Source organism: Vulpes lagopus, chromosome 5, assembly GCF_018345385.1.
Source record: "Vulpes lagopus strain Blue_001 chromosome 5, ASM1834538v1, whole genome shotgun sequence".
Taxonomy (NCBI): Eukaryota; Metazoa; Chordata; class Mammalia; order Carnivora; family Canidae; genus Vulpes; species Vulpes lagopus.
Genome location: NC_054828.1, coordinates 45444234 through 45471983, shown reverse-complemented (window position 1 = coordinate 45471983; position 27750 = coordinate 45444234). Strand labels below are relative to the sequence as shown.

The 27750-nt window shown below is 36.2% G+C and overlaps 1 protein-coding gene and 1 pseudogene across 4 annotated transcripts in view; both read left to right on the top strand.

The window, feature by feature from the left end:
• Positions 1-27750, top strand: part of USP34 (ubiquitin specific peptidase 34) — a 246821-nt gene that overhangs the window by 85088 nt on the left and 133983 nt on the right. For 3 of the 4 annotated variants that reach the window (XR_005987998.1, XM_041756568.1, XM_041756566.1), the window contains exons 7-15: positions 106-298; positions 1868-1929; positions 11325-11406; positions 11486-11578; positions 24760-24885; positions 25060-25189; positions 25866-25901; positions 26224-26354; positions 26842-27452. Coding sequence is in view for 3 of the 4 variants with exons in the window: in XM_041756568.1 (XP_041612502.1) it covers positions 106-298; positions 1868-1929; positions 11325-11406; positions 11486-11578; positions 24760-24885; positions 25060-25189; positions 25866-25901; positions 26224-26354; positions 26842-27452 (1464 nt within the window). In the remaining variant the exon portion in view is untranslated. The remainder of the gene's footprint in view (positions 1-105; positions 299-1867; positions 1930-11324; positions 11407-11485; positions 11579-24759; positions 24886-25059; positions 25190-25865; positions 25902-26223; positions 26355-26841; positions 27453-27750) is intronic. The other variant, XM_041756567.1, reaches the window with a different exon arrangement.
• On the top strand, positions 18805-18894 carry LOC121492268 (annotated as a pseudogene).

Below are 27750 nucleotides of genomic sequence, written 5' to 3'. Positions count from 1 at the left end.
AAACATTTTGGAGGTATGGAGCAAGTGAATATTATTGAATTATTGAAGAGTCTTTAGGAATATTTTGCAAGTGTTTATGTATGTTTTATTTCTGAATCATTTAAGGTATTTATGCAAGCTCTCTGATCAGGAGTTAAGACAGAGCGCGGCTCGAAATATGGCTGACTTAATGTGGAGCACAGTGAAAGAACCACTGGATACAACATTATGCTTTGATAAAGAAAGCCTAGATCTTGCATTTAAGTACTTTATGTCACCGACTTTGACTATGAGGTTGGCTGGACTAAGTCAGATAACGGTAAGCTATATTTACTTATTTCGAGTCATTTTTTATTTGCTTTCCACACTTTCATCATCCTCATCATAATACCTGTTATTTATGGACTACTTATGTGAGGCTAAGGTATTTTACATACGTTACTTTGTATTGTCTTGATAAATAATTTCAGTATTTCCCCTATTTTAAATATGAAAATTAAGCTTAGAATTAGAAGGATTTGTACTTTAGATCTTTTTTTTTTTTTTTTAAGGTTTTATTTAAGAGAGTGAGAGAGAAACAAAGCATGTGCATGCAGGAGCAAGGGAACGGGTAGAGGAAGAAGGAGAAACAGACTTCCTGCTCAGCAGGGAGTCTTACAAGGGGTTTGATACCAGGACCCTGGGATCGTGACCTGAGCCACCCAGCCCCCCCCCCACACCTCCCTTTTAAAAAGATTTAATCAGTTATTTGAGAGAGAGAGAGAGTACATAAGTAGGATAAAGGGGGAAAGAAACAGACTCCCCATTGAACGGGAATCCTGACATGGGTCTTAATCTCATGCCCCAGGATCATAATCTTAGCGGAAATCGAGAGTCAGACTCTCAAATGATTTAGTCACCCAGGTGCTGCCCCCCCAACCCCTTTTAAAGTAAACTCTTGGCCCAATGTGGAGCCTCTGTGGAGCCTCTACTCACAATACCAAAATCAAGAATCCCATGCTCCACTGACTGAGCCAGCCGGGTGGGTGCCCTTTGGTCTTCTGGATTTGAGGGTCTCATTCTTTCACCTTTTTTTTTTTTTTTTTTTAAAACTATACGATTTTTGTACATTTAGAAAGTGATCTTTTTTTGGAGAGAAAAAGAATTTAGGAGATTGTAAGTAGATACTTAATTCATGTTCCTGTCAGAAGCCATAGATAGTTGAGTCATAGGCCAAATTTGATTAATAAAAATATTTTATTTGGATTGGACAGTAGCAAATAATGTTTTAAAGAGAAATATGTATTATTGTCTTGATGAAATGGGAAGACCTGGTATCCATGAGTCTGTATTCTTGCATAATAGCAATTTGCTAGAGCTAAGTATATAGCTGAATCCTTTAGGATGAATATGCTTTTTCTGGCTTACCAAGGTCTCCATGAACTTTACTCCTTTGTAGTTCTTGCCTGTTTTTGTAGTGTAGTTATTCTTGAAGTAAGTAGATTATACCCAGGTATTGGACTTTGTAAATATAGAAAATACTTGACATTTTTCTAAACTAAATCTTAAATATGTTTATTGAGGGTGCCTTTCCTTTAGTGACATACCATTTGCTTGCATTAGATTTTTGTAATTTTCCCTTATTTAGCTTTGCTTTCTCATTTTCTCTCTTGTACTTAGTGGAATAAAGCGTGAGTATTACTGGTAGAATGAAATTATTTTAATATGATAAAGGAAATTACCAGACTAATTGGTAAGTGTGTATGTGAATCTTATTGTTTGTCTAATGTTTTATAATTTTGATCTAGTTACTGATTTTATATATCTCAAATCATGCTTCTTCACAGTTGGTAACATATCAGAAAAAAATTTGTAAAAAATACAAAACTAATTTTTTCTTTAATTATAGAATCAACTTCATACCTTCAATGATGTATGCAATAATGAATCCTTGGTATCAGACACAGAAACGTAAGTAGGAGCATTAATTTATACATAAGTTTATTGTCTTCCTGTGCAGCTGCTTATATGGTAAATGATAATTGTGACTTTATTAGGTTTGAAGTGTTTATTAGAAATTCTTTGCCTTGTGGCTTCATTTGTACAGTCTTGAAAAAGCTTTCAGAACAATATATTGAAACATTTGTTTTTTAAAAGATATACCAACACATAGTGTTAATGTCGCAAAAATGCAAAAGGGTACTATTTATAAAGGAGAATTTAGTAGTAAAGAATATGGTATTAATAGATTTCAGAAAGTACATTTGATGCTGATAATGTGAAGACCTTATTAGCACATTTTATGGGAAAAAAACAAGTTAACGATGTTCAAGATTGGAAAGAAGTCGTTATTATAGCTTAGGACTTTTCAGTATCTTAGAAATATTTATTTATTCAAGTATTCCATTTAGGGGTTTGTCCAGTGTATAAATCCCTTTTAAAATCTCATTTGGGTAGTAATATCTTTTGCTTGAACAGAGTTGTATAGTTTTAAATTAAGTTTATAGTGTAGGTCATTGTTAGAAAATTCATAATAATACGAATAAGTCATATTTTTGCTTTACTCTAACTTCTGTGCACTGATTTTATTTCTTCCCTATGGGGTTAATCTCAGTTGAATCCAACCCTTCATGAATTGGAAAGCCAAAGATGTCTCTTTACTCTTTTTCTTTTCCTGGCTAACGAGTTCTTATCTTTCCAATATATGTTATGGTGATTAGATTTATTATCAGGCCATTCTTTCATCTCTGGAAACATTCTTTATCAGTGATCCCCTTAAAATACCTTGCCTAGAATTGGTCATAGCTTTATAAATTCTGGGTCATGCCTGGAGTGCTATTTCCCACCGTCAAGACATTACATAGACTCCACTATGTAAAACTACAGCTCTGGATTTCTCTTTTAATCCCTTAGTAGCCCCCCTCCCCCAGTCTCTTTACTCCATAAGACTGCCTGAGAGAATGTTAAATTTGCCAATGCAGTTATCATCCCATACCTCTGTCGCCCCCCTCTGCCCCCAAAAAACCCCATATATATCCTGGGATATCAATACAGGAACTTCACCTTTCCAGGACTGGTAGATTTTGCTGAAATAGAGATAGGAAGGAATTCCATTAAAAAAAAGAAGTGTAAGGAAATATACATACTAAAGACATGATTAAGAAAAGGAGGAGAGTCAAAATTTTGAGGAATAGTGGGTAGAGGTAGTTCAAATTGGGAAGAGAAGGGTTTTTAAAACATAAGCAAATTGGAACAAATAGAAAAACCATAACTACTGTTGCAGCTTATGAATTGTGTTCTTTTTAGCAGTTTAATTCGGGTATAGATACTGTACCTATCATAAAATTGACCTGTTTTTACAGCAAATTTTAGGGAATTGACAGGTTTGTGTGAAAATCATCATAATCCATTGTAGAACATTTCCATCACTTCATAAAGATCCCACATGCACATTTGTAGTCAGTTCCTAGTCTTATTTTTAGCCCCGCTAATATACTTTGTCTCTATAGATTTATTCCTTTTTGGGCATTTCACATGGGTGGAATTAGAGTAGTCCTCTTTTTCATTTAGTTTATTTCATTTACTCTTTGACTATACTGTTTTTCTTGAGGTTTATTTATATTGTGGAATGAATTAGAACGTCAGTACTTTTTTTTTTTTTTAAGATTTTATTTATTTATTTATGAGAGAGAGAGAGAGAGAAGCAGAGACACAGGCAGAGGAGAAGCAGGCTCCTGCAGGGAGCCTGATGTGGGACTCGATCCCAGGTCTCCAGGATTTGGCCCTGGGCCAAAGGTGGCGCTAAACTGCTGAGCCACCTGGGCTGCCCAGAACTTCAGTACTTTTTATTACAGAATAGGATTACACTATGTAGATACAACATTTTATTGTTGGCTATTTTAATTATTTTTACTCTTTGGTTAGTATGAATAATGGTCCTTTATTTTACTTCTTAGAGGATTTGTTTGTTTTAGAGAGAGTGTGTGTGTTTGTGCCTATATGCAAGCAGCAGGGAGGGGCAGAGGGAGCGGGAGACAATCTCAGGCTGACTCCTCACTGAGTCCAGAGCCTGAGGTGAGGTCAGTCTTAGGACCTTGAGATCATGACCTGAGCCAAAATCAAGAGTATGATGCTTAACCAATTGAGCCAGCCAGACGCCTCCTGAATGATGCTTCTTTAAATATACATGTCCATATCTTTTTATAGACATGTTTTTTTTTCTCTCTTTTTTTTTTTTTTTGGTAAATAATATAATTGCTGGTTTGCTCATTTATCTCACTTTTTAAAAAAATTGTCAAAAAATATTTTCCAACATAACTGCATCATTTTACATTCCTACTAGTATGAGTGTTATGAGGGATCTAGTTTCTGCCCATTCTCAGGAGCACTTGTTATTATGTGTTTTTGATTATAGCTGTGCTGCTGGGTATAAAGAAATATTTCATTATGGCTTTAATTTGCATTTCCCTAATTAATGATGGTGAACATCTTTTTATATGGTTACTTGCCTTTCTGTTTTATGTCCTGTTTTGTTTTGGTTTTGGTAAATTGTTTATGCATTTTATTTTATTTTTTTGCCTAGTTTTTAATTGAATTGTCTTTTTTTATGGACTAGCATAAGATGTCTACTACAGAATGTTCATGGGTCCTTAGGAAGACTATACTTAGCTTTCCTCCCCTCTTTCTGTGCTGTCATAATGATGCACATGAATGTCCTGGCAGTTTCTCTCAAGAATATTAACAGTACTGAAAAGAGAGGCAAATGCCAGATTCTAATTAGGCCGTGCTCCAAAGTCCTCTTCTGGTTTCTAAACTGATGATGAATCATGTTTACATTGGCAAATATAAAATCATTGGTAAGCACAGGGCTGGGAAAATTGTTTTGAACCTCATAGGTTAAACAAGTGTGGAGTGATCAGTCCCAGATTTGATGTACATGTCAAAGATCTAGAAAAATGGCAGAAAATCTGCTCCTGTCCTGCCAGTTTGGTTTCATTGTAATGACAACCTCAGGTGATTGCATGGACCAGAAAGAAATAAGATGAAAATGGAAGGAAACATCCGGGGATTCATTTTCTAGGTATCTAATACAGAAGTGCAAATAAAATGCCTCAGTGGACTTTGGTCCTTCCAAAAAAAAAAAAAAAAAAGGCTGTTTATTTTGACATTTTTGTATAGATGTCTGTTAGGTCTAATGAGTTTGTGATATTGTTTGCTTTCTGCCTAGTTCTATTACTGAGAGTAATTACTGAAATCTCTAATTCCATTTAATCCTCATTTTGTGTTGTATACCTTATTTGTGAATTTGCCTGTTTGCTGCAATTTATTTCTAACCCCCAAATCAACACTTGTGCTGCTTTTCATGGTCATTTGTGGACTTGCAGAGAGGAGTAAAAAATCTGAGCTGCTCAACATGCACATTCCCAGCTGAAGGCAAACAAGGTGATGCTCTGCCTTCTTTTGTTAGTGCTGGCACAGAGGTGACCAGAGAATGGAAATGGTAGGCAGTGCGTCGTAGTTGCAAAGTTCAGTTCTGAGGCCATCTGAGTAGAAAGTGAACCCCGACAGGTTAGTGGGACAACCTTAGCCATATAATTTAAACACTTCTGAAGCTCATTTTGTAAGATAACAGAAAAAGGAAGATAAGTTGTGTGGTTTTTTTTGTTTGTTTGTTTTTTTGTTTTTGGACTTAAGATGAAAGTGTTTTAGTATTAATTTAGTGCAGCAACTTTAAAGAACTGTCAGGAGCAACAAAATTGACTGTATTGTCTTTATTTCCCATCAGTTGTGTGTGTGTATATAATGGCATAGTATTCAGCCATAAAAAAGAATGAAATCTTGCATTCCATGACAACATGGATAAGACCTTGAGGATGTTAACTAAGTGAGATAAGTCATAGAGAAAGATGTAGGAACTCATTTGTGGGCTTGAGAAACAACAAATCAAAGCTTGTAGGTGATTATCAGAGGTGGAGGATGGGGAGTGAGTGAAATGGGTGAAAGGACTCAACAGGCATAAACTTCCAGTTTGTAAGTTAGAGTTGTAATGTATAGTATGTTGACTATAGTAATACTGTACTACATATTTGAAAGTTGCTAAGAAATTAGATTTTAAAGGTTACTATTACAAGGAAAAAAACTTTTTTGTAATTGCATGGTGATGGATGTTAACTAGACTTAGTGTGGTGATCATTTCATAATATATACAAATACTGATCATTGTTTTACACCTGAAACTAATAAAATGTTGTAGGTCATAGCCCTTGGCATCTTTACAGAAGGGGTACCTTCCTTGCATCACCTTTAAGTGGGAACTTCCAAGATAAATTTTAGTTCTGTGAATGCGTGTCTTTAAATTAATTTTGCATATGGATTGTAGAACAAATTGTGTACTTAGATCATATAAGATACGCATTTAAACAAATCCAGTCTTCCAATCAGCAGCAAATGGAAAGTCACATTATTGTACTGAGTAATGCTTCTAAAGAGCACCCACTTTATGATGCAGTTGATAAAGATGCTAATAAGGACTTTTACCCATTAAAGCAGCAGGTGAGAATAATTTGAAAAAGGATTCAAGGGGTCGGTATTAGCTAATTTAGTGCAGTGGATTTATGTGTGTGCCACAGAGAGTAACAAGAATTGGCTGTATTATCTTTTTCTCCCTTCAATTCTGTTGTTTTTTGTTTCATGTATTTGGTACATTTTTTTTAGATCCACATATGTTTATAGTTGTCATGTTCAACATAATTTCATCCTTTTCTCAGTAAAAAATGTCCTACTTTATTATCTTTTTAAAAAGTTGCATTTAAATTCAATTAACATACAAGGTATTACTGGTTTCAGAGGTAGAGGTCAGTGGCTTATCTCATCAGTCTTTTAGAGAGCACACACCTGTGAGTTGGGGAGGAGGAGACAGAGCAAAGGAAGAGAGAGAATCTTAAGCAGGCTCCATGCCTAGCCCTGGACCCAATATGGGGCTCAATCTCTAATCCCTGAGATCATGACCTGAGATGAAATCAAGAAGTCAGATACTAAATGGACTGAGCCACCCAGGCGTGTTCCTTATCAGTCTTAAATAATACCCAATGCTCATTACGTTATGTGCCATCCTTAATATCCATCACCCAGTCACCCCATCCCCGCACCATCCTCCTCTCCAGTAACCCTTCATGTGTTTCCTGTGATTAAGAGTCTCTTTTTTTTTTTTTTGATTAAGAGTCTCTTATGGTTTGTCTCCTCCTCAGATTTTGTCTTGTTTTATTTTTGCCTCTCTTCCCCTAATGATTCTCTTGTTTCTTAAATTGCACATATGAGTGAGATCATGTGATAAGTGTCTTTCTCTGATTGACTTATTTCACTTAGCATAATATATCCTCTAGTTCTATCCATGTTGTAAATGGCAAGATTTCAATTTTTTAAAAATTTTATTTATTCATTCATGAGGGATACATAGAAAGAGGCAGACACACAGGCAGAGGGAGAAGCAGGCTCCTCATAGGGAGCCTGATGTGAGACTTGATCCCTGGACTAGGATCACGCCCAGAGCCAAAGGCAGACACTCAACCACTGAGCCACGCAGGTGTTCCAAGATTTCATTTTATTGATAGCAGAGTAGTATTCCATCGTGTGTGTGCGTGTGTGTGTATAAATATATACACCACATCTTCTTTGTCTATTCACCTGTCAGTGGACATCTGGTCTCTTTCCATAGTTTGGCTACTGGGGACATTGCTGCTATAAACATTGGGGTGCAGGTACCCCTTCGGATCACTGCATTTGTATCTTTGGGGTAAATACCCAGTAGTGCAGTTGCTGGATTGTAGGAGAGCTCTATTTTCAACTTTGTGAAGAACCTCCAAACTGTTTTCCAGAGTGGCTGCACCAGCTTGCATTCTCACCAATAGTGTAAGAGGGTTCCCCATTCTCTGCATCCTTGCCAACATCTGTTGTTTCCTGACTTGCTAGTTTTAGCCATTTGGTATAAGGTGATATCTCATTGTGGTTTTGATTTGTATTTCTCTGATGCCAAATGATATTGAGTGTCTGTTGGCTCGATTTGTCTCTTTTAAACATTTTGTTTTTGGTTTTTTTATATGTTTTGTTTTTCTGTTTCGCCTTTACTGCCTTTATCCTAGTATACCATCTTAATTCCATTGATTTTATTTATTTATTTTTTATTTTTTTAAAAAATTTTTATTTGTTTATGATAGTCACACAGAGAGAGAGAGAGAGAGAGAGGCAGAGACACAGGCAGAGGGAGAAGCAGGCTCCATGCACCGGGAGCCCAATGTGGGACTCGATCCCGGGTCTCCAGGATCGCGCCCTGGGCCAAAGGCAAGCGCTAAACCTCTGCGCCACCCAGGGATCCCGATTTATTTTTTATTTATAAGATTTTATTTATTTATTCATAAGAGAGGCAGACTCTACACAGGCAGAGGGAGAAGCAGGCCCCCTGCGGGGTGGGAGTGGGGGTGGGGGAAAGCCTGATGCTGGACTCCATCCCAGGACCCCAGGATCACAACCTGAGCCAAAGGCAGATGCTCCACCACTGAGCCATCCAAGTGCCCCAATTCCATTGATTTTTTAATACTTCAAAAATTATTTAATGGCTGCATTATAGGTTACAGTAAGCATCTTAGTTGCTTCCTCTTTACCTCAGATTTCCTAAATATTAATAATAATTTAGTGAAATACAGAAACATTGTTCCAGTATAGCTCTGTTTCTTTGCTTCTGGTGAGAAATCAGCTGTTAAACTTACTGGGGTTCCCCTTTTAGACATATTTCACTTTCTCTTTCTAATATCAAGATTTTGCTCTTCATCTTTGGCTTTTATTTTATTTTATTTTTTAAATATTTTATTTATTTATTCATGAGAGACACACATACACAGAGAGAGAGACAGAGACACAAGCAGAGGGAGAAGCAGGCTCCACGCAAGGAGCCTGACGTGGGACTCGACCCTGGGTCTCCAGGATCACACCCTGGGCCGCAGGTGGCACCAAACCACTGCGCCACCAGGGCTGCCTCATCTTTGCCTTTAGCAGTTTAATGAGGAGGCTAGCTGTTTCTCCCTGGGTGTATCTTAGTTGGAATTTGTTGTGATTTCTGGATGTTTAAATGAACATTTTTTAGCAAAGTGGTATATTTTGGCCATAATTTATGTAGTTTGCTTTGGTTTTGGTCTTCCCACTTCTTCTGGGAATCCACTTATATGTAAGTTTCTGCAGCCCTGAGTAGTTGTGATTAATAATGTTCAGCTTTGGGCAGCCCTGGTGGTGTAGCGGTTTGGCGCTGCCTGCAGCCCAGGGCGTGATCCTGGAGACCCTGGATCGAGTCCCACGTCAGGCTCCCTGGATGGAGCCTGCTTCTCCCTCTGCCTGTGTTTCTCTGCCTCTATATCTCTCTGTGTCTCTCATGAATGAATAAATAAAATCTTTTAAAAAAAATAATGTTCAGCTTTATACTTGGCTAAATTGTAGTTATAATTCTGAATCCTTACAAAAGTCCATGGGTCTCCTTATAATATCCTTCAAGATACCAAAAGAACAAGGTTTATTTTTTATAATTGCTGAATTGTCTTTATGTTTAGGAGAGGGTCAGATAATTGAGTCAAGGATCATAGCTTTTATAGGGATGTCCAAGAATAGGTAAATCATTAGTTTTATTTTTATTTAATTTATTTTGGAGATAAAGCAATTGAGCAGGGAGGAGAAGCAGAGGGAGAGGGACAAGCAGATTGTGCTGAGCACAGATCCTGACATTGGGCTTGATCCCATGACCCTTAGATCATTATCTGAGCTGCAATCAAGAGTTGGACACTTAACTGTCTTGGGACACACAGGTGCCCCATTTTGTTCCTAAAGATTTTATTTATTTTTAGAGAGAATGTGCATGTGAGGGGATATCGATAGTTTTAATGTTTTCCCTTTTGAAGCCCATATACCTAACTCATAGCTTGCTTTTTCTTCCTTAGACTTAAAAGGCTTTTAAATTTAATTCTTATATAGATAAATAAGATAAATTATTTCATCTTTTCAGTTTTTCTGTGTATAATTCATATAGATGGAAAGATGTGGGAGCTCTTGTGGCCAGTCCTGTTTTGAAATCTATTTTCTTCCATTTAGAATATACCTGTCACTACTTTTTTCATTAAATGTTTAGTAATAGCCTGTCTTTCTTTCTTTCTTTCTTTCTTTCTTTCTTTCTTTCTTTCTTTCTTTCTTTCATTCATTCATTCATTCATGATTTTATTTATTCATGAGAGGCACACACACACACACAGAGGCACAGGCAGACGGAGAAACAGGCTCCATGAAGGGAGCCTGATGTGGGACTTGATCCCAGGTCTTCAGGATCACACCCTGGGCTGAAGGCGGTGCTAAACTGCTGAGCCACCCAGGCTGCCCTGGTAATAGCCATTTAAAAATGTTTTTAAAGAAATAGGCAATCTGAAGAAGCCTGTATTTATTAAAGAAATTGAATCAAGATTTACTGACTTTGCTGGAGTGCTTGGGTGGCTCAGTTGGCTAAGCATCCAACTCTTAATTTCAGCTCGGTTCATGATCTTGGGGTTATGAGATCAAGCCCTGTGTTGGGCTCTGTGCCTGCTTAAGATTCTCTCTCCCCCTCTCCCTCCAACTCCCCCAAAAAAGCATTACGCACTTTATCAAACAGCATCAGGCCCATATGTGTTCATTGGTGAATTCTATCATTTAAAGAAGAAATTTAAGGAAGAAGTTACCCTAGTACCAAAGACATGTAAGAAAACTACAGCCCAGTATGTCTCATGAACATAAATGCAAAAATCCTCGTAGAATATAAGCAAATCACCTCCAGTAATATGTAACAAGAACTGTATACCACAACGAAGTAAGTTTTATTTCAGGGATACAAGCCTATTTCAATTCATGTAATCCATCACATCAACAGGCTAAGGGAAAAAAAATCACACAATCATATGAATAAAGAAAAAGCATTTGGCAAACTCAAACATTCAAGGTAAAAACTGAGTGAATCAGAGAGAACTTCCTCAACTTGGTAAAGAAATTACAGCTAGCATTATTTTACTAGAACCTCAAAGGTTTTCCAGTCAGGAATAAGCAAAAAGGTATTTGGTCTCATCATGGTCTTTTAACATTGTACTGGAATCCTACCTAATGCAGTAAGGCAAGGCAAGGAAACAAAAGTTGGGACAGATTGGGAAGCAAGAAATTGATCTTTGATTGGAGATGACATGATCATCTGTATAGAAAATCTGTAGAATTGATGGACTCATGGAACCTAGCGAGCAAGTACAGCAAGGTTTGGGAAAGAATGATAATAACGTTTTAATGTGTTAACTGTCTTTATTATTTAATTTTAGGTCCATTGCAAAAGAACTTGCAGACTGGCTTATCAGCAACAATGTGGTAGAGCATATATTTGGACCAAATTTACATATTGAGGTTTGTGAACAATTATATGACTGATCTATTAAGAGAAGAATACTTTAGAAGATAGCTATAATGAGATTTTCTTTTCCAGATTATCAAACAGTGCCAAGTGATTTTGAACTTTTTGGCAGCAGAAGGGAGATTGAGTACTCAGCATATTGACTGTATTTGGGCTGCAGCACAGGTAATATTAACTGGTCACATTTATTAAGTGCTTCCTTATTATTTGTTCTAAGTGTTTTATTCCCTTATGAGGTAGATCTGTTCTAATTTTATAGCTAAAGAAACTGAGACATAGAGAAAGTTGGGTATGGAATCTGTGGAATCTGGCTTTTCACAATCTATGTCTTCCTACATTACGGGTAGAATTGAAGGAAATGAGAATTAGTCAATTAGACATTGTACATGAAATGTCTAATCTTGGTTTTTTAAGAGACATTTACCTATTATGTTTTGTTGATATATAGTAAACCATTCTATCCTGAATGTTGTGTTGGTATTTTTCTTTCCTGTTATACTGGTTTTTTTTTTTTTTTCTTTAGTCTTTTGAATAAGCATATATCTGCACGGTTCAAAAAAAAAAGAAAGTGTATGTTATGTATTTCCCTCCCTCCTGTCCCTGTTTCCCAGGAATGCAGATCTTCTCAGGGTACATCATATTTTCTACATAAGTGGCTACCTGTAAGCTTTTTCCTTGTCTTTTTTTTGCGGGGGGGGGGGTGCTCTTTATTACAAATGTTGCATACTAAATGGACTTGGCTTTTTCCCCCCCACTTTATTCTGAAGATTATTGCTACATATCACTACATAAAGCACCGATTTTTTAAAAGAGAGCATAGTGTTTTAGTGTGATATTTAATTCCCATTCATAGGCATTATTTTTTCCCAATCTTTCCTGCTACAAACAATGCCAAAGTAAATTGTAACATGTTCATTTCATCCATGTGCAAAATTATTATGTAGGATAAATCTTTTAAGGAAAATTATTAAGCATCTGTTTGGTTTACATGTGGTACATAATGGTACGATAATGGCTCCTCATCTTCCTCAATACATTGTGCTCTACACTACTTGATATTTGCTAAACTGATGCGTGAAATATGTATTTTAAATTTGCATTTTGTTTATGTGAATCACATTGCAAATCTTGTGTTTAAGAGCCACTTTTGTTTCCTTTGCTGAGAATCTCTGTTAATATTCTTTGTTATTTAGCAGTGATTTTACTTGTTCTTTTTTGTAGGAGACCTTTATATATCAGTGAAATTGGAGTTGAGTCTGTGTTAAGAGTTATGACTATTTTTCTACTTTGATGTTGTCTTTTGGTTAAGGTGGTTTTTGCTGTTCAGTTTCATTTTTGTGGTTTTAAACTTGTGGTTGAATTTTTTTTATGGCCTGTGGATTTTGTCTTATGGTTTGAAATGCCTTTTCCACTCCACAGTTATAAGAAAGTTCTCCTTTATTTCCTTCCTGTACATTTTCTGTTTTTATTTTATGTTTTAGTCTTTTTTAAAAAAGATTTTATTTATTTGAGAGAGAGCAAGAGCGAGGACATGAGTGAGGACTGGTACAGAGGAGCAGAGGTAGGAGAAGCAGACTCCCCTCTGAGCAGAGAGCCCGATGTGGGGCTCCATCCCAGGACCCTGGGATCGTGACCTGAGCCAAAGGCATTCACTTAACTGACTGAGCCACCCAGGCACCCCTATATTTTAGTCTTTGATCCATTTGGAATTTTTCTTGGTTCAAAGTGTCCTGTACCTAACTTTTAACCCCGTTTTTTTGCTATGTAGTTGTCCCTATTCCACTTGTTCAGTAGTTCTTTTCCTTATTGAATTGACATACCAGTTTTATTTTGATGAGGTCAATTTTTGGAGTCTGTAGATTCACCTATCAGTATAGGCAGTCATGATCTGTATACCAGGGATTGGTATGGTAAACAAAGTTTTTGGGCCGGCCACTTCATTTTGTAAATATTTTTTGCAACATAGCCTTGCACGTTCTTTTGCATATTGCCTGTAGCTACTTCCATACTGTAGTGGCAGAGTATAGTACTTGTTGTAGAGACCTTATCACTTTCAACCCTAATATATGTACTGTCTAGTCCTTTAAGAAAACATTTGCTGATTGTGGGTTTTACTAATGTCTTTACCTTTTTTTTGTTGTTGGTTTTTGGTAGTATTGGTATCTGTCAGGGCTGGTTCTTTTATATATATATATATATATATATATATTTTTTTTTTAATTTATTTATGATAGTCACAGAGAGAGAGAGAGAGGCAGAGACACAGGCAGAGGGAGAAGCAGGCTCCATGCACCGGGAGCCCGATGTGGGATTCGATCCCGGGTCTCCAGGATCGCGCCCTGGGCCAAAGGCAGGCGCCAAACCGCTGCGCCACCCAGGGATCCCCTTTTTTATATATTTTTAAAGAATTTTTCTATTTTCTCATGTAAGTTTTAGTACTGATTTAAAAATACTGTGTGGTTTTTTTTTTTTTTTTTAAGATTTTATTTATTCATGAGAGACACAGAGAGGCAGAGACGTAGGTTGAGGGAGAAGCAGGCTCCTTGTGGGGAGCCTGATGCGGGAGTCGATCCCAGGACTACGGGATCTCAACCTGAGGTGAAGGCAGACGGTCAACCTTTGAGCCAGCCATCCAGGCGCCTCTCTTTAAAAATACTGTAATCGTTTTAGCATTTTGCCCTAGCAAGAATTTAAAGTAACCTCAGAAGGGAATAATTAAATATTGGGATATTATCTGTGAGACAGCAAAAACTTAAAAATATCTGTAAGAGATTATATAAAATAAGTGTATCTTAAGGGTTAATTTAATTGAGTCTGCAGTTCATTACTACTTTACTTCTGAAACTACCACAGATTTAGAATGACTAGGAATTTTTACATTTTGAGTTTTTAAAAATTTGAGCACTAAATATAATTAATTTCAGAGTGTCTTGGTCTGGTTAGTTTCATGCAGTGTCACCTGAGTCTTTTTTTTTCTTCTGTTTGGAGTAAGTTTTTGAGCTCACTGCTCACCTGAGATACACAGACACACACACATACACACACACACATGGTTCACCCATAGTAATTGGATTGGCTGCTGCTGTGTTCATTGTTTGTATCTTAGCTCTTACACTGGAATCCAAGGAGAAAATAGACAAAGGTGACAAATGGATTTGAAATTGATAGAAAAAGAAGTGTTTGTAAATATTTGAAAAATGCTTATATTTGTAATTAAATATAAGTTCAAATAATGTAGTGGCATTTTCATGTATTAGTTAGTTCCTATTATGTTTAGTAATGCATTACATTGACCAGAGTGTGGTATAACTTTTGGGAAGCAATATAGCAGTTCTACTTCTGGTAACTTATTCTGTAAATACATGTACATGAAGATGTTCTGGTACAGCATTGACTATACTAGCAGATACAGAATGTCATTGTAAGGACCACTTAAATGAGTTTTGGGAAATTCATATAATAGAATGCTTTGTAGCCATGAGAAGGATTAAAGGTACTATATTATGTTCGTGTGGAATAATATATAAGAAATAGTTTCACTAAACACTGCGTAGGTAATAGATCTTTTATTGAGAGAAAATCCCAAGTACACAGTGTATTCTCCCAATGTATATTTGAACAATTATAAAAAGAGGAATGGAGCTAATAATATATATATATATATATACACACACACACAGACACAGACACACACTTATGAATACTTCATTTTTATTGTCTATACTTATGTAAACTTTGAAACTTTTGCATGTGTATATTAGTTTTTCAGTAAATACAAGGACTAGTATATAAAGTTAAAGCAAATATTTCGACGTTTAAATGATTCTATACCATTTAAAGTTACTGTTCTGGTTTGATTAGGTTACCTTTTTCCCTCTACACACCCTTTCACCATAAAATGTTTTAGACATAGGACATCAAAAATGCCTTCAGAATTCTTGCACTCTTTGGAATTTATTGTTAAATGTTTTCCAAGTTTGACGAATACTTGCATAAATGCACGGAAATTACTGATATAAGATAGTTTTATCTTAAAATGGAGCTAATTTGGGGGGTAGATCTTTGTGTCAATGACAAAAGTCAGATCTCTAGGATTTAGAAGGACTTAAGTGTCTTCTGATTTAGATATGCATTATGTACGTAATTGTTATTAGTTTCTCAGAAGGATTAGTGATGACTAATTTTAGATGCACTGTTCTATACTCTAGTGGTTATTAGCTTCTGCATGTGTATTTATATATACATTTAGGTTACTGCTTTATGAGACATGGCATACTGCTAGCTTGTGTTGTTATGACTCTACTTGAGTTAGAATTTGGGCACTGTAGTATCCTTCTGTGTTATATCTTAAGATTTTAATTCTTTCCTTCCTGCCGTTTTAGGAGCTTTTAATATGAGCTGTGCTTTTTTTTTTTTTTTTTTTTATGTTGTTGGGTGTCTTCATATATACCTTTGTTACCCATTCATATTTAAGAAAGATAACTAAAGGGACGCCTGAGTGGCTCAGCGGTTGAGCCTCTGCCTTTGGCTCAGGGCATGATCCTGGGATCCGGGATCGAGTCCCACATATGGCTTCCCTGTGGGGAACCTGCTTCTCCTTTTGCCTGTGTCTCTGCCTTTCTCTCTGTGTCTTTCATGAATAAAGAAATAAATCTTTAAAAAAAAAAAAAAGATAACTAGGTATGTGGTCTAGGTATTCTTGGATGTTGTGAAGTTTTTTTTTTTTTTTTTTTTTTTTTTAGTGTTGTCTCCGATGGGACTCCTGTTTTGCCCCATTTTCTAGGGTAGTAATGGTAAAACAACTTACACTTTTCTCATTAGATTCACTAGCCTTTTTGCCTTTGGAACTTATAAAAGAGTGAAAAGGGATACCATTATCAGTGCTTGTAAACTATTGCTTTATATAATTTTTTATCCAAGGGAGAGCTCTGGTGTGTGGGTAGAGTACATAAGTTGTCTGTATTTTTCTGACTGGTTGATGACTGAAAAATACATTTATTAAGAGTATTCAGGGAAATCCTGTGTTTTTATTTCCATACCTCCTGCTGTCCATCAGATCTAGTTCTCTGAGTCCAGTATCTTCCCCAGTTATATTGGGAAGGTTAACTTATTTCCTCTGCTGCTCACTCACAAATTACCCTGATCTACACCTTTCTCTACCTGTATACTTTAAAATATATTCCCTTCATTTTAGTCTTTGAAAAGTTTGTTGTAATCTAGTTATCTATTTACTCATTTTCTTTATGGGTTTCTTTTTATTCTAAAATACAGTAATGGGGATCCCTGGGTGGCGCAGCGGTTTGGCGCCTGCCTTTGGCCCAGGGCGCGATCCTGGAGACCCGGGATCGAATCCCACATCAGGCTCCCGGTGCATGGAGCCTGCTTCTCCCTCCGCCTGTATCTCTGCCTCTCTCTCTTTCTCTGTGACTATCATAAATAAATAAAAAATTAAAAAAAAAAAATAAATAAAATAAAATACAGTAATGATTGATTCACTTCTAGAAAAGATGAGGGAATTCTCACCATTTCTTTTCTCATTTTCTGTGTTTCTGTTACTTTATTTGTACCTTATCAAATTATATGTTTTAAATTTTACACTAGAACCATAATTTCTATAGTTGTTCAGGGCTAATTTTGTATTTAGGTATATGACTCACTACTAGTCCATTTTCTTCATTACTGTTTCTCTCATCGAGGATTAATGAATATTTATTCCTGTGGATTTCACTGAGTAGCCATTGTTTTCCCTAAAGAGAAATTTTTGCCTGGTCTGTTCTGGGTTACTACACACTTGAGATGTCTCTTTTCTTTGTACTTAAAGTGTTTGACTGAATGTAAGATACCGAAGCTACTTCTCAGAACTTTGTAGTAGATATGATTAGTAGTTGATTGTTCTCTGAACAACTTTTTAAATTTTTTTGCTTTTATTTTTAATATTTTATGTAGATATGTATATATCCCACCTTTTCTTTTTAAAGTTTATTTTTTAGTAATACCTACTACACCCAATGTGGGGCTTGAACTCATGACCCTGAGATCAAGAGTCACATGCTTCTGATTGATCCAGCCAGGTGCTATTATCCCACTATTTTTTTGGCAGAATTTTTCTCTCATGCTGTTTTTCGTGTGTTAAGTAATCATTGATGTGTTTTTGTTTTGTTTTGTTTTAATTTTAACTTGTTTTGAGTTTTGGGATGATGCCTTTTAACACATATAATTACCTTTGCTCCTATTTTTGTTTTTTTTTTATTGTGGTACAAATATATATGTTAACATAAAATTTACCACTTTAACCATTCGTAACTGTACAGTTCAGTGGCATTAAATACATTTAGTGTAGTATAACTATCCCCAGAGTCTGTATCCAAAATTTTGACACTATCTCCAGCAAAGACTCTGTACCCATGAAACAATGTCAGTTTTTCCCTCTCCCAAGCCCTTGGTTTCTTCCATTCTGCATTCTATCTATATGAATATGCCTATTTTAGGTACCTCAAGTAGAATCATAAAATATTTACTAATAATTAAATTCAAATATTTAAAGTCAATTTAAATAAATATGACTAAATATTCCATTGTTTGCATATACTACGTTTAGTATATTCATTTTTTTAAAAAAATTTATTTGAGAGGAAAAGAATGTGTGGGGAGGGACAGAGGGAGAGAATCTCCAAGCAGCTTGATGCCACAACCTATGAGATCTCTACCTGAGCTGAAATCAAGAGTCAGATGCTCAACTGACCAAGCCATACAGGCATCCCTAGTGTATTCATTTCTACATTCATGGACATTTGATTTGCTTCTTTCTCTTGGCTATTTATTATAAGTAGTGCTTTTATGAATGTGAATGTACAGGCATACCTATGAGTCCCTGCTTTCAGTTCTTCTGTATATATATGCTTAGGGTTAGAACTGCTGGGTCATAGAGGTGTCTGGGTGGCTTTATCAGTTCAGTTTCTGACTCTTGATTTTGTCTTGGGTCATGATCTCAGGGTTGTGAGATTGAGCTCTGCATTGGGTCAGCACTGGGAATGAACTCTGCTTGGGATCCCCCTTCGCCCCCTGAGTGTTCATGCTCTCTTTCTCTTAGGAAAAAAAAAATTGCTGTGCCATATGGTAATTGTCTAATCTGAGTTACTATCAAACTTTGTTGATAGTGACTGTAGTATTTTACATCCCACCCAGAATAGAAGGGGATTCCCATTCCCATCCTTGCCAACACTTGTTATTTGCCTTTAAAAAAAAAAAAATTGGGGCAGTCCTGATCCGGATTGAGGCCCACATTGGCCTCTCTGCATGGAGCCTGCTTCTCTCCCTCTCCCTCCTCCTGTGTCTCTGCCTCTCTCTGTCTGTCATGAATAAATAAATAAAATCTTTAAAAAATAATTTAGGTGCTTTCTTCAGCAACACATATACTAAAATGATTGGCATAGCCCTTGCACAAGGATGACATGCAAATTTGTGAAAGGTTCCTTATTTATTTATTTATTTATTTATTTATTTATTGAAATGTTCCATATTTAAAATAAATAAGTAGATAGGTGGATAAATATTTAGTCATCCTAGTAGTGTGGTGATAGCTCATTGTGGTTTTAATTTGCATTTATTTGCATTTCCTAATGACTAATGACTTGAAACACTTTCATGGGCTTATAGGCCATTTATATATCTTTTTTTTGAGAAATGTGTACTCACGACCTTTTTCCTTTTTTGTATTCTGTTGTTTTAGAAGTCTTTTTGGTCAAGTTTAACAGTACTTTTTACTTTCTGGATATTAATCCCTTATCGGATATATAATTTACATATGTTTTCTCCGACTCTGAGTTTTCTTTTGTTTTCTTTGATATATCCTTAGATTCTGAGGTGCCTGGCTGGGTCAGTTGGTAGACCATGGGATTCTTGATTTCGGGGGTGGTGAGATCAAGCCCCACCTTGGTAATAGAGCTTACTTAAAATAATGATCTAAGTATCTTTAGATGCACAGAAAGTCTTAATTTTGATGAATTTCAACTATTCATTGTGTTGCCTGTGTTTTTGGTGTCTTAGTGATGAGACCATTGCAAAATCAGATGAAGGTTCTCCCCAGTGTTTCCTTAGCAGAGTTTTATGTATTTATGTCCTGAGTTTAGGTCTCTTATCCATTTAGAGTTGATCTTTGTGTATAGTGTAAGATAAATATATACCTTCATTTTTCAATTTGTGAATATTCATTTTTCTCAGCACCTTTTGTTGAAGAGGCTATCCTTTCTCCATTGAATAATCTTGGCACTGTTGTTGAAAATCAGTTGACCATTCATGTGAAAGTTTATTTCTGGGTGTTATACTCTGTTGGTCTACTATCCGTCCTTCTGCTAAAACCTACTTTTCTTGTAAGTTTCACAGATTTTTGTTTGTTGTTGTTGATGATGTTGTTGAAGATTGGTTTTGCTTTAGAACTCCTTGCAGTTCCCTGTGAATTTGGGGCTTTTCCATTTCTAACCAAAAAGGATCTTGGAATTTTGAAGGGATTGTGTTGAATCTGTAAATCACTTTGGGTAGTATTAACGTTAAGTCTTCTATCCATGAACGGGAGGTGTCTTCTCATTTTTTTAAACCCTAATTTCCTTCAGTCTTTTGTAGTTTTTTTCAGTACAGAAGTATTTTACCTTTAAAAAAAATTATTTATTTGAGAGAGAGCATGAGCAGGGGAAGGGGCAGAGACAGAGACAGACACAGAGGGAGAGAAGGAGAGAAGTAGACTCCCCGCTGAGTGCAGAGCTGGACATGCGGCCCAGTCCCAGGGCCTTGAGATCATGATCTGAGCCGAAGTAAGATGCTTAACTGACTGAGCCACTCAGGTGCCCTTCACTTCTTTTGTGAGATTCATTTTTAAGTACAGTTGATCCTTGAGCAACACAGGTTTTTAAACTGCCTGTGTCCACATACATGTAGTTTTTTTGTTTTTAGTAAGCACAGTATACCACTGTAAGTATATTTTCACCTAAACTTTTCTTAACATTTTCTTTATTGTAAGAGTACAGTATATATTAGATATACAAAATATGTATTAATTATTTTTTATCGGTATACTGGTTAAAGGTACTGGTTTATGTTACTGGTTAGACTTACGGTTAGCAGTAGGCTTTTGATAGTTACGTTTTGCGGAGTCAAGGTTATATTCTGCTTTTTGACTGCATGGGGGATCATTGCCCCAAAGCTCTGTGTTGTTCAAGGATCAGTTGTATTTTATTCTTTGTATGCTATTATAAATGGAATTGATACCTTAAATTCCTTGTCAGATAATTCATTGTTGATATATGAAAATATAGTTGAATTTTGCTTGACTTTGGGGCTTATCATCCCACTTCCTTTAGTTATCACAATATATCTGTACTGTGTTACAGTGTCTATTTGATTTTTTAGCTCTACTAGCTGTTTACGTACAGGTTTTTCTGTATATAAGATTGTGTTATTTTCCAGTAGTTTTACATCTTTTCTAATTTGGATACATTAATTTTTTTTGTGGGGGATGGAGTCTAATAACTCTGGCTAGAATTTCAGTATAGTGTTGAATAGCAATGGTAAATATGAGTGTCCTTATCCCATTTCAGATCCTAGGGGAAAATCAGTCATTTATCATTGAGTATGCTGTTGGCTGTGCAGTTTTCATAAATATCCTTTATCATGTTGAAGAGTTTTTAGTTCTGAGAATTTTTATCATGAAAGAGTGTTGGATTTTGTCAGATGGGTTTTTTTGGCATCAATTAAGATGACCATGTGGCTTTTTCCCCCATTGATTAATATGTATTAGAGTAATTCTTTTTTTGAACCATGTTTGCATTCCTGGGATAAATCTTACTTAGTCGTAGTGAATAGTCCTTTTGGTATAGTCTTAGATTTGATTTGTTAATAGTTTCTGAAAGACTTTTTTGTCATTTATGAGATACTGTGTAGTAATTTTCTATTCTTATGAAGATTGGGTCTCCTAGGACGAGTTTGGTATTTCCTCCTGTTCAGTTTTTTTGGGAGGGTTTGTGGATTGGTGTTGATTATTTATTATATGTTTGTTAGGATTCTCCAGTTAAGCCATGCATTATATATATTTCCTTGTTGAGAGTTTAATTTCTTTTTTTTTTTTAAGATTTTATTTATTTATTCATAGAGATGCAGAGAGAGAGAGAGAGAGAGAGAGAGAGAGAGAGGCAGAGACACAGGCAGAGGGAGAAGCAGGCTCCATGCAGAGAGCCTGATGTGGGACTCGATCCAGGGTCTTCAGATCACGCCCTGGGCTGCAGGCGGCGCTAACCCGCTGTGCCACCGGGGCTGCCCTATAGTGAGAGTTTAATTTCTGATTCAATCTCTTTATTATAGGGCCTACTGACTTTTTTTTAGTCAGCCCAGCTCTCTTTTGCTTAGTTGCACAGAATATCTTTTTCCATTCTTTAACTTTTAGCCTATTATGTCTTTGGATATATATTGTGTTTCTTGTAGACCACATACAGTTGTATCATGTATGTGTGTATATATATTTATATACATATGTTTTGTTTAGATTTTGTTTCTAGAGAGAGAATGAGGTAGAGAGAGCATGCCTGTGTGAGTAGGCGGAGGAGCAGAGGGAGGGGGACAAGCAGATTCCCAGCTAATAAGCACGGAGCCTGATGTGGGGCTTGAACTCAGGACTCTGAGATTATGATCTGAGTCAACATCAAGAGTTGGATGCTTAACCACCTGAGCCACCCAACTGTCCCGAAACCATTTATATCTAAAGTAATTCCTTGGGGAGCCTGAGTGGCTCAGTTGATTGGGCGTCTACCTCTGGTGCAGGTCATGATTCTAGACTTCTGGGAGCAAGCTCCACGTCAGGCTCTTTGCTCAGCAGGGAGCGTGCATCTCCCTTTCCCTGCTGCTCTGTTTACTTCTGTGCGCTCTCTCTTTCTCTGTCAGATAGTCTTTAAAAAAAAAATTCCTCAAAGAGTGATTTACTTCTGCCATTTTTCTGTTTCTTTTCTGTATGTCTTATAGTGATTTTGTCCATCATTTTTTTTATGGCCTTTTGTTGTTTCTAGTTGATTTTTTTTTTTGTTTGTTTGTAGTTTGGATTCCCTTTCTCATTTCTTTTTTGGTATATTCTATAGATAATTTGTGTTTAACATGGAAATTACATTTAATATCTTGAGATTATTATAGTCTAATTTGAATTTGTCAACTTAAGTAGTACACAAAAATTATCCTCCTGTATAGGTCCTTCTCCCTCAGTTTTTTTTATTCATACAACAGATGTCAGCTTTATACATTGTGTGCCCAGTTATGTAGATTAGTAATAATTCTTTTTGCTTTTGTCTTTGCAATCATATAGCAAATAAAAGGTGGAGTTACAAATGAAAACAATACTAGCTTTTAATTACCTAGGTATTTATCAGAGGTCTTTATTTTGTCACTGTTTAGCTTCTTTTCATTTCATTCTGAAGGACTTCTTTAGCATTTCTGGCAGGGCAAGTCTAGTTGTAGTAAACTCCTTTAGCTTTTGTTTATCTGGGAATGTATTAATTTCTTCCTGATAGGACAGTTTTGCCAATTAAAGAATTATCAACTAAAGGTTTTCTTTCAGCCCTTATCATCCCACTTCCTTTAGTTATCAAAGTTTTTTTTTTTTTTAAAGTTTTGCAGCTTCTTTTTATTTTTTATTTATGATAGAGAGAGAGAGAGAGAGGCAGAGACACAGGCAGAGGGAGAAGCAGGCTCCATGCACCGGGAGCCCGACGTGGGATTCGATCCCGGGTCTCCAGGATCGCGCCCTGGGCCAAAGGCAGGCGCCAAACCGCTGCGCCACCCAGGGATCCCCTAGTTATCAAAGTTTTTAATTAGAAATTAGCTGATACTCTATTGAATATCTCTTGTAAGTGGTGGGTTGCTTATTTCTGTTTTCAGCATTATTTTACTGTCTTTGTTAACAGTTTGATTATAATAAGGTTGGTCTAGGTCTTTTTGAGTTTACTTGGATTTGTTGAACTTGGATTTGTAGATTCATGTCTTCTATCAAATTAAGATGTTTTTCAGCCACTATTTCTTAATATATACTTTAAAAAATAAATAATTTAGTCATAAGAGACCGAGAGGCAGAGACACAGGCAGAGGGAGAAACAGGCTCCTTGCAGGCAGCCTGATGCGGGACTTGGTCCTGGGACTCCAGCATCATGCCCTGGGCCGAAGGCAGGTGCTAAACTGCTGAGCCACCGAGGCATCCCTATATTTCATCTTTTATGTCAAAATTAGGTTGTGCATATTTACTCTGATATGACAGAAGAGAGTTCAGATCATTTTTGCTTGAAAAATAAAAGGTTAGTGTTTTTGAATAGAGAAATGTACATTTTCTGATAGAATTTTTATGCATAGAAGATAAACTTGATACCTCAGATTTTTACTTTTGGAACTCTCAATTTGGTAATTACTGGCTTATTTGTTGCATATCTCGATTTTGTAGTTTGTAGCTTTATGACTACAAAAGACATTTTACACGATGTAGTATTTAGTAGTCACTCGTGAATGTTATACTCTCTCTCTCTCTCACACACACACACACACACACACACACACACTCTTTCTCTCTCTCTCTCTCTCTCTCTCTCTCTCTCTCTCTCACTCAATCACTCAATCACTCACTCAAGATAGACACCCAGAGCTTGAGCAGAGGTATAGGGAGAAGAAGGCTCCACACTGAGAAGGGAGCCTGATGCCAGGCCTGAACCCAGGACCCTGGCATTATGACCTGAGCCAAAGGCAGATACTTAACTGACTGAGCCACTCAGGCACCCCTTTCTCTCATAATTAGTCCATGTAGTATAAGAAAGGAGACTTTTTGTCTCTTAGTTTATTAGTATATAGACCTTTATTTTAAGGGAGTTTCTATTGTGTACTCTAGTAAAATGAACATCTTACATGAATATTCCATAACTGTTTAATGTAAGAAATATAGTACACTTAAGATAATAGCTTGGTTAGTTCTTCTAATTGCAATTTATTATTTTATTTGTGACAGCCTATGTTTTAATATAGTTCTTATTTTGTTTTTAGCTCAGTGATACATATATAAATTTAATTGGAATCCTCTATACTTGGATCATGGACTTCCTTGTTGGAAAATTAAACTTGTGGTTGGTTTGAATAAGATATAGTTTTGCTTGAGTGGAATTTTACTCTCACATTTTGTGTACTGCCAATTATGACACTTGGTAATTAGCATTTTCCCAACATATTAAAAAATATTAACTGTTCCAACTGCTTTCTTTTAAACTGCAGGACTTTTTGGTATCAGCTTATTTATAGTGTAATTAGTTTTGATTATTGTCTCTACCTTTATTTTCTAGTTGAAACATTGTAGTCGTTATATCCATGACTTGTTTCCTTCACTCATCAAGAATCTGGATCCAGTACCACTTAGACATCTCCTTAATCTGGTCTCAGCTCTTGAGCCAAGTGTTCATACTGAGCAGGTAATATGTTCAAACCATAATGGTAAGGTTTGTTTTGTTTTTTTTTTTTTTAAGTGAAAATTTGTGATTCAGATAACTTAATTTGTAGGTTATTACTGTTGGCATTTCATTTAGGCAAAAGGATATTAAATTTGTTTTGAAACACTAATTTCAATCTCTCTCTTTTTTTTAAAGACATTGTACTTGGCATCAATGTTAATTAAAGCATTATGGAATAATGCCCTAGCTGCTAAGGCTCAGCTGTCTAAACAGAGTTCCTTTGCATCTTTATTAAATACTAATCTTCCTATTGGAAATAAGAAAGGTTAGTAAAGTGTAATGTATTTTTTATAAAGTAAATTTTCTAAAGTTCAAATTTGAAGTAATTTCTGTTCAGTATTAACTTCAAAATAAGTTTGAAATGGGATTTATCTTGTTTTGAAAGGGCTAATAAATTGGAGTTAGCTAATGTTTTTGGTTTACCCTTTAAATAAAGAACAGTAATGAAGTTGTAGTAGTTAGTAGATTTTCTCTCATTAGTGTTCTTCCCTTGGTAGGGGGCAGTTGTTTCATAACAGCTTTGGAGCTTTTGATTAGAAAACAGATAACATGCTTTGTTTTAGAAATAATTTTGAGAGCACAGTATAATGGCACATTTCTGTGTTTTCTAAATCAAAAGTTGTCTACCACTTCAGGTGTTTTGTGTGTGCTTTTCTATGTATAGCTTTCCAGGGCTTTTTAAAACCATACCACCTTTACCCCATTTTCTTTTCTTTTCTTTTTTTTTTTTTTTAATCTCCTGACATCATATACTATGCATTTCTTAGGATTTTCTAGTCAGTCACCTACAACTACTGCAGGTGTTAGGGACTTAAGTTATTTCAGGTTCCTCAGTCTGTATCTTGTTGTTATGTAATAATAATAAGAACAATTGATAATCTATTCCAAAGAAGCTTAGTCACTTAGAATATTTCCCTCCTGTTTTTTTCATTTTCCTTCAGAGGAAGAAGAGCTCAGGAGAGCAGCTCCATCACCTTGTAAGTTGAGCCTTAGAAAATGCATGGCAAGATGATGTGTGTTTAGATTTCACAATCGTCTAGAATTAATTTTACATATTTGTTTCAAAGCCATGAAGTTTTTTCTTGAGCAGATACAAACCCTTAACTGGTTTTCCATTTTACTTTCAATTGAGATCATGTTTATCCTCTTTAGAAATAATTGGCAAATGTTAACATATTTCCAGATTATGTTTTGGACTATTTAGAGTACAGCTTTTGTAAATAATCAAATTATTATGTCATTCTGATAAAGCCATGTTAATTCAAATAGGAGTAAAAACAAAAGATCTATTTAATACAGGGTCACCTGCAGCTAGTCCTCAAAGCAGTGATAACAGTGATACCCATCAGAGTGGAGGCAGTGACATTGAAATGGATGAGCAACTTATTAATAGAACGAAACATGTGCAACAACGACTTTCAGACACAGAGGTATGAAAACAGCCCCCCCCCCCCCAACTTTAACAAGATTTTTGGATTTGGGGGTTTCTGCCATGTACATCCTTTTTTTTTTTTTTTTTTTAAGATTTTATTTATGTATTCATGAGAGACACAGTGAGGGAGAGAGTCAGAGACACAGGCAGAGGGAGAAGCAGGTTTCCTGCAAGGAGCCCAATGTGGGACTCGAACCCGGATCCCCAGATCACACCCTGAGCTGGAGGCAGACTCTCAACCCCTGAGCCACTCAGGCATCCCTGTGTACATCCTTTGAACTGGGAATATAAACGTCCATATTCAGACCTTTCTTGTAAATAGTTACTATTGAGGTTAAGTTTTTGTTGGTGTTTTAAATTCTTTTTGTATTTCTTAAAGGGCTGTGTCAAGATTGTGGCAGCCTTTAAATAGTACAATGTGTTAATGTCAGTTACTTTTTTACTAGTTTAAATGTTTATTTAAATCTGTTTCTTTGTAAATACAGGAATCCATGCAGGGAAGTTCTGATGAAACTGCCAACAGTGGTGAAGATGGAAGCAGTGGTCCTGGTAGCAGTAGTGGGCATAGTGATGGATCTAGCAATGAGGTGAATTCTAGCCATGCCAGCCAGTCAGCTGGGAGCCCTGGCAGTGAGGTACAGTCAGAAGACATTGCAGATATTGAAGCCCTTAAAGAAGATGATGAAGATGATGATCATGGTCATAATCCGACTAAAAGCAGTTGTGGTACAGATCTTCGGAACAGAAAGTTAGAAAGTCAAGCAGGCATTTGCTTGGGGGATTCCCAAGGCCCATCAGAAAGAAGTGGGACAAGCAATGGAACAGGAAAGGACCTGGTTTTTAACACTGAGTCAATGCCTTCAGTAGATAATCGTATACGAATGCTAGATGCCTGTTCACACTCTGAAGACCCAGAACATGATATTTCAGGGGAAATGAATGCTGCTCATATAGCACAAGCATCTCAGGAATCTTGTATTACACGCACTGGGGACTTTCTTGGGGAGACTATTGGGAATGAATTATTTAATTGTCGGCAGTTTATTGGTCCACAGCATCACCACCACCACCACCACCACCATCACCACCATGATGGGTAAGTTTCCTAAAAAATAGATAATATTGGGGTGTCTGGCTGGCTCATTTGGTTAGAGCACATGCCTCTTGGTCTCAGGGTTGTGAGTTTAAGCCCCATGTTGGGTACAGAGATTATCTAAAAAAAAAATAAAATCTTTAAAAAGAATAAAGCTTATATTTCCTTTAGAGAAGCAATTACAGCTTGTATTCATTCAATTAGAATATATTCTAGATTAGTGCTAATAGGACTATAAATTCAGATCCATGCTGCAAGTATGTAATTGCTGATTTGCTTCTGAGCGTGTTTTAAAAAGCAA